Raw genomic sequence first — 6,738 nt, 5'->3', positions numbered from 1 at the left:
TTCTGCAAGATAGGAGATGGAGAAAGGACTGATCAGGGAAGCAGAGAGCAAAGGAGCTAACTTACCCCTCAAATTTTTCCCCTGCTGTAGCAGTGGGAGGGGGACAAATTGAAGGCAGATCTCCAATAATTAGATTCTACACCTGGAAAATATTTATAAATTTTCCATGTATAGAATCTAATTATTGAGAGGTAGTTGTATAATTAGTTGTCTTCTATTTGAGTAAATATGGTAATTCTGCAGCTGCTTTTGATCCTTAGTTTGTGCTTTTTATATTTTATCAGTATAAAATATATCATTACCTTGTTTGTGAGATGCTCTTCTTCCCCCGAATCCACTCAGGATTTAGTCACTAAAATCTCTCATAGTACATTCTCTCTTTCGCACTTGGAGAACTACAATGACCGTCAAACCCTTTCCCCTTCCCTTTTCCCCTCAGTTGTACTTCAAAGGAGCTCTCTCAAGCAGTACTGCTTGACCAGCCTTGCTCTCTACTTATGCAAAGGATCATATAATTTTTGTAAACTTTAAATATATTGATTCCTTTGTACTGGAATTTAGTCTGTCAGAGGCCACTTCAGACTACAAATGGATCAGTGTTTAAGCTCAAAGCAACTCAACAGTCAGCCTAACTTCAGCTCTAACTTTGAGAGAAGCAATTACTGAGTCCAGTTCCAGACTCCAGGCACAGGAAATACATAAATGAGGCATAAATGTAAATGCTGAGAAGAAAGAACTGGCTGAGGACACCAAGAAAAAGGTGGCAATATTTTATTGAAATTCAAAATGTGTAAGTTCAGATTGTCTCCTACCCCCTTTCTCTGTATCCAGCATGGTGGAACAGTCTTTATATTCACAGTGACAACTCCAGCAAAATCAGAATGCAGTCAGTCCAACCTCCCCCTGCCCAGAGGACTAACCATCCTATGAAGCAGCATATGTCATTGTGAAATCCAGACACAAGATAGATGGGTATAGTCAGTCTAGTCTCAGACAAGCGATGCATCTGGTATTAAAAAGCCTGTGACCTGATTGTCCTCAGTATCTAAAAAGAATATCCTTGGAATGTTCATGATTTGGGGAATGTACTAACTGCTCCTAAGAATCCATAGGCTAATTGGGATCTGTCTGGGTCTTAAGGGTCATGAATGGGCAAAAGTAAGAAAACACCATTATGAGGCAGCTCCCTGCACCCTTTACAAGAGAGGTGTCAAACTCAACTAGAGTGCTGAGCTTGTTCAAGATTCCTGCCCCTTTCTCTCTGAGACTATCTTGACTCTCTCTCATAGAAAAGGAGAATGTTGCCTCTGTTTCAGATCCAGGATTTAGTGATACAAAGGCAGCAGCAACAACATAAATTGGCTCCCATTCCAGTTCAACAAGGTGGCTCAGGTCAGCCATGTTGCAAAGTAAAACAATTGTTTCCCATGGCCCATTTAGTACATGACCTTTTGGCTGGGAATGCCAGTGGAAGAGGAAAAATCAAAATCACAATGGTGGAATGTGGGTATGTGTCTGCCTAGAACAGTATCACCCAAAAGAACCAAGGTTGGGATCATGCAGCCATCATCTAGGAACTTTTCCTATCTATTTTTAACAAGGTTTTCATTAAAATACCCATGCACAAACTTTTAAATGATTACTTGAACCTGAAGTCAGACCTGAAGCTGTAACCTAGTGATGAAAAGCTTTGTGTCCCACTCTGACAGCAGGCCCTTTGGGGGAATTTGGGATGAAGACAGTCTCTGACTTTCCTGGTTCCACTAAGTGACGCTCAGTGAGTTCTGGCAAAACTTCCATCTCCTGAAGGGGTCAACTTAAAGGACATGCAGCAAGTGGAAGTGATGTGATGCAGTACAGAGCCTCTCATCATTTGAACATGTCACCTAAATCCATGCATGGCAGCACTGTGACAATGTTGAAATGTGCCTGATAGTAGGTCTGTACATGAAAGCCTGTGTACATGCTTGTTACTGCATAACAGCACCTAACTGGGGTTGATGACAACATGGGAGACTCTTGTGACTGTCAACCATGCTGGACACAGGAGGCTTTCAGGAACACATCCTACAGAGGCCAGCCCATGCAGTAAACCATCCATTTGAGAGGAAGACCACAAGGAAAAACGGTCTTTTGTTTTAAACAAGTCAGCAGCTGCTGCATTCAGTTGTCCTCCTGGCCCCTCAGAACAAAGTGGCGGAGGCTGCACCCAAGACAACAATCTGAGAGCTGAGTGCCTTGTGGGGTGCAGGTCCAGCAGAACAGGATATCTGGCAGTGGCAGCAATGTTTGACAATGAGCCAAGAGCCAAGCTGCAGCTGCCCTTCTCCCCTGGGCTCTTCCTTTCAGCCAGGGGAATGGTCTGGAAGCCTGTTACCTCTTCTCCATATTCTGCATCTGCAGGCTGAGTGAGGTGAAGCTGGCCAGGAGGTCCGTGACCTCGTCCACCTGCCAGAGAAACAATACAAGATGCTACTGTGAGGTGAACAGGGGAAGGAAAAGAGGGACTTTGATTCTCCAGCAACAGCCAGCCATGAAGTGCCAGCAGGGTAACTGCAAGGGAAGCAGTATTATGGCAATGCCAACATCAAAACCATAGAACCTGTATTAGGTCAAAACCATGCTGTTCCTTGGCTTTTGCGAGAGGGTTTCCATATCCTGCCTAATTCTGCCCTATCTAATTTTAAGCTGCTCAGGTGAATGGAGCCTTTACCAGCTTCCTGGAGAAATTAGTAGACCTCAGTGTCCAAGGTCACTTCAACAATCCATATAGTGGCAATGTACATTTTGCTGGTGCCAGGACTTTGTCCCATACCCTGTACTGTCTGGAAGAGCACTTTAAAAACATACCCTTCTAGAGCTACATAGATTCTGCAGTTCTGTAGCATAAACACTGCACGCTTCCTCCCATCAGCCCCACAGCAACATGCTTCTTCCTAGTCTTGAATGGAGGAACGGGGAAATTCTCTGCTCATTTGATCTTTGACCTTGCTGCCAAAACTGTTGTTAAGAGTATCCATGCCAGTGCTGCTTTCTGTGATATGAATGTGCATGTGCCAGAAATCACACAGGCTTCTCTCCCCTCACAGAGGTCTGCTATCATAGGATCTGGCAGCCATTATAGTTGGGATCCGATATAGGCCAGCAGCCCAGAGGAATAAGTGCCCGCACCTCATTCCCCAGGCTTGGATATTACCCTAAGAAAGCTGTTCCTTTGCCCTTGGATGTAGGTGTGGTGGGCAACAAAGTAGGAGAGTCAATCTGCCTGCCTTTAGGCCAGGAGTGAGCAAAGTACAGCCTACGGGCCGCATCCGGCCCACCAGGCCATTCTCTCTGGCCTGCAGGGCCCCTAAAAAAATTTAGTCAATTAATATTTATTTGCTCCTGGCTGCCTGCCAAAGATGACAGGAGTTAGGGGCAGTAGGACCCAGGGGAAGCCAGCAGGACTGAGCAGCTCAGCTCCAGCCATTTCCCTGTCTTCCTTCCCCTGCACTGCTCCAACACCACACCACCACATGGCTCCTGGCTGCAGCCCTGGACCGCAGGAGCACGGGGCTGTACCAGTACCGCGGTGTGTGTGTAGGGAGGGGCAGAGTGTGTGTGTGCGTCCCACATGCACACCCTACCATACACAAGCTCCCACACCCCGCCTCACACTGCCATACACACAGATCCCTACACCCACATCCCCTCGTACACCCCAGCCACCCTCCCCCCATACACAGCTCCCCACAAACCCCATACCCACCCATAACACATATCCACACCCACACTCACATGCTCCCTTACCCCACACCCTCCCCAACACCTCACATACCCCCACAAACCTGTACCCACCCCCCCACAATATACAAGAGTGAGACTTCATTTTAAGTTATTATATATAATTACCTCTACGCACATCACACAAACACATGTAAACCAGGACAAAAAGTTTTCAAAATCAATTAATGAATGTTGTAGACGTTTGCTTTATAGACTATCACTTGGTATTTTTCTGGTTCCAAGATGGCAAAACCCCTTGTTGAAAGGAGTACTTCCTGGGGCAAGGGGAGGGATTTCTGGTGGCAAAGGTCAGGGGTTAGGAGGTGGGATTTCCAGTTACAAGATGGTGACCACGAGGCAGGGCACCTATCAAGGGGCAGGGCTACCCATGCGGCCCTTGCCAAAACTCAGTAAGCAGCCCTCCACCTGAAATAATTGCCCACCCCTGCTTTAAGCCCAGTGGGCCACTCACCTGTTCCTTAGTGCTGGTCATCTGTAACTTGGAGCAGAGGTCATCCAGCTGCTCTCGCTGCTCATGGTGCCCCAAACGCTCTAGGTACTCCCGCAACATTTGGATGATCTGAAACAAGCAGCTGGGGTGAGATGCAGAAGCAGCATGACTGCAATAGGGCTGGACTCTCTTATTATGAAGTCAGAGCAACAACCACACCAGGACAGAGGGGGCTATTAGCACAACTGCTTTGAGCACAGTGACAATTCAGAAGCAGGTAGCAAAGCTCCCACCAGGAGAGCACCTCGTTCCAAAATGGCTAGACAGGGCTATTTGTAGCAGCACAGGCTAATGTGCTGTCAGAAGTTAGACCACAAGTTGATCACACACACCTCATACTCAGATTAGAATTCATTGATCTGCTAGCCCACATATAGCTGTTAGAATGAAGCAGCCATACAGGGTCACCTTGGGAAGCAGTCAATATGGCAGTGCTGTGGCCAATGCAGTGCTGTGGCCAATGCAGAGCAATTCTTAACTGTGCACTAGTCCTTCACTGACTGATTGTGTTGGAAACATCCAAGGACAGTTCTACAGAGTCTTCTCTCCTGTCTGTCAGCCAGACAGTGTGAGCACTGAGACCTGGAACAGTTTCGTGTTCAGTGCAGTTGGGCCTACACCACTGGAGAGACCCTGCAAAAACTCAGTGGAAGCATTTAAGGAAAGATTCTCCAAACAGGGTGCAGAGGAGCTGTCAAAGTGAGGAAGGAGGAAGGTCAGGGACCACATCAGAGTAGAGATCCTAAGGCAGGAATGAGCAGCTCAGACTTCACTGAGGGCCACTTGCTGGGTACACATTCCAGTAGAGGGCTGTCACAGTGGAATCTACTCTGCTCACACAGGAGCCCTTATCTTTACAAGCACAAAGCTGAACTATACATACACATGCATGAACAGATTAGCAAATGGCTGCATAGCATGGATGCAGGACTCATTTGCTTTCCACATCCTAATAAAAAATTTTGAGGGGGCAGCCTGTGGGCTATATGGTGTGCACCCTAACAGACTATTAAACCTGTTACTAAACATTACCCCTATTACAGGGATGCAGTGGCAGCCTGGCTAAGGCACCTTGCTACAGTTCTAGAGTTGTGTTCAACTATTGTGCTGGATGTGATGCTAGCCACTTCACTCCCTCATGTGCCATTGCCTAGAGAAACTGGTATGCCTTAGCCATAGTAGCCTGATATGCTGCAAGGCTCAGGGTGGACCTTTGAGATCTTTTCCCTAGGGGGTGTAGGGCAGAATGTCAGTGCTTGAGACACAGATTCCCTGGAGGAGCAGACAGCAGGAATGGTTCTTACTTGTTTCACTTCAAGGCGCACAGCCTCCAGGCTCTGAGAGAGCCCTTCCTGCAGGATGTTCAGCTTGGATTTGGCCAGGTGCAGAGGTGTCCTCCCAGCTCGGTCTAGGGCATCTACTCTGGCCCCTGAAAGATGCAAAGAGCAAGAGAGAGAGGGAGGTTGGTTTTAAAGAGGCAGCGTCCTCTGGGAACATCATGGAGAAGGTGGTAACTTTTTATAATTTGCGAAGAGGAAGTGTTACCTCCGCGGAGCAGCGTGGTGATGACAGGAACGTGATTTGTGCAGGCAGCTGGGGAGGAAAAACAAGACACACAACTCAGTGAAAGGGATTCTGCTCTAGTCCAGAGCCTGCTGGGCACAGACACTCAACATCTGACAGGGCTCTTTGTAGTTGCACACAGGAGCACTTCCATTTGAAGTCAGCCCAGAAATTTACTTCCATCTGGATAGTTTCTTCTTCATCAGAGCCAGCAGGAAGAAGGTGATACACTTCCCTCTGGGAAGCCTGGGACCCTGAAGGCTTCAGTTAAAAACAACAGAGCAAACAGGATCTAAAGAGCATCCCTCCCAAGTCTTCAAGAATAGGCGCTGGTTGCCAGGATGCACAGGTGTAAAAAGGGAAATGGGTGGGATTTCTTTACCTTTGTTTACAAAGGTTACAGAAGATACCATTTCAGGTTCCAGACACTTACCCAAGTGTAATGGAGTGTTCCCCAACCCATCTCTCTGATTTGGGTCTGCGCCATGGTCCAGAAGCAACTGCACTAGAAACAATGAAACGGACCAATTTCAGTCTCTTCCCTTTGCCTCTCAAGTCTGCGATGATCTTAAGTAGTGTGTATCGCGCCATGGATTGCAACAGAAATCCTGATTCTACATAGATGCAGAATTGAATTGGATTCCTCTGCTCTCCCTCCCTGAGGACGCTGGATCATGAACACCTCCTCCTACTCACCAATGCGGTCGTTGCCATTGCAGGAGGCAAAGTGCAGGGCTGTACGGCCTTTGTCATCCGCAGCGCAGGGGTCAACTCCATCCTCCAAGAGTTGCTGCACTGACATCACCGAGAGACAGAGATGAGAAGAGAGTGTGAACAGAGTGAGGACCCTGACTGGTGCAGCAGCTATGACATGTTTGGACAGAGATAGGAATGAGGGA

General features: G+C 47.5%; 1 protein-coding gene across 2 annotated transcripts in view; it reads right to left on the bottom strand.

Annotated features, from left to right (window-relative positions):
- Positions 1-756: 756 nt before the first annotated feature.
- ANKRD54 (ankyrin repeat domain 54) overlaps positions 757-6,738 on the bottom strand; it is an 8,077-nt gene continuing 2,095 nt past the window's right edge. Inside the window, exons 3-8 of one of the 2 annotated variants that reach the window (XM_025206882.1) lie at positions 6,536-6,703; positions 6,273-6,344; positions 5,822-5,869; positions 5,581-5,705; positions 4,238-4,345; positions 757-2,448 (exon numbers count right to left, since the gene is read on the bottom strand). In XM_025206882.1, coding sequence (XP_025062667.1) covers positions 2,374-2,448; positions 4,238-4,345; positions 5,581-5,705; positions 5,822-5,869; positions 6,273-6,344; positions 6,536-6,703 — 596 coding nt within the window. In that variant the 3' untranslated portion in view covers positions 757-2,373. The remainder of the gene's footprint in view (positions 2,449-4,237; positions 4,346-5,580; positions 5,706-5,821; positions 5,870-6,272; positions 6,345-6,535; positions 6,704-6,738) is intronic. The other variant, XM_014520991.2, reaches the window with a different exon arrangement.

Source organism: Alligator sinensis, unplaced genomic scaffold (assembly GCF_000455745.1).
Source record: "Alligator sinensis unplaced genomic scaffold, ASM45574v1 scaffold215_3, whole genome shotgun sequence".
Lineage (NCBI taxonomy): Eukaryota > Metazoa > Chordata > Crocodylia > Alligatoridae > Alligator > Alligator sinensis.
This window is presented reverse-complemented; position numbering and strand designations above follow the sequence as displayed.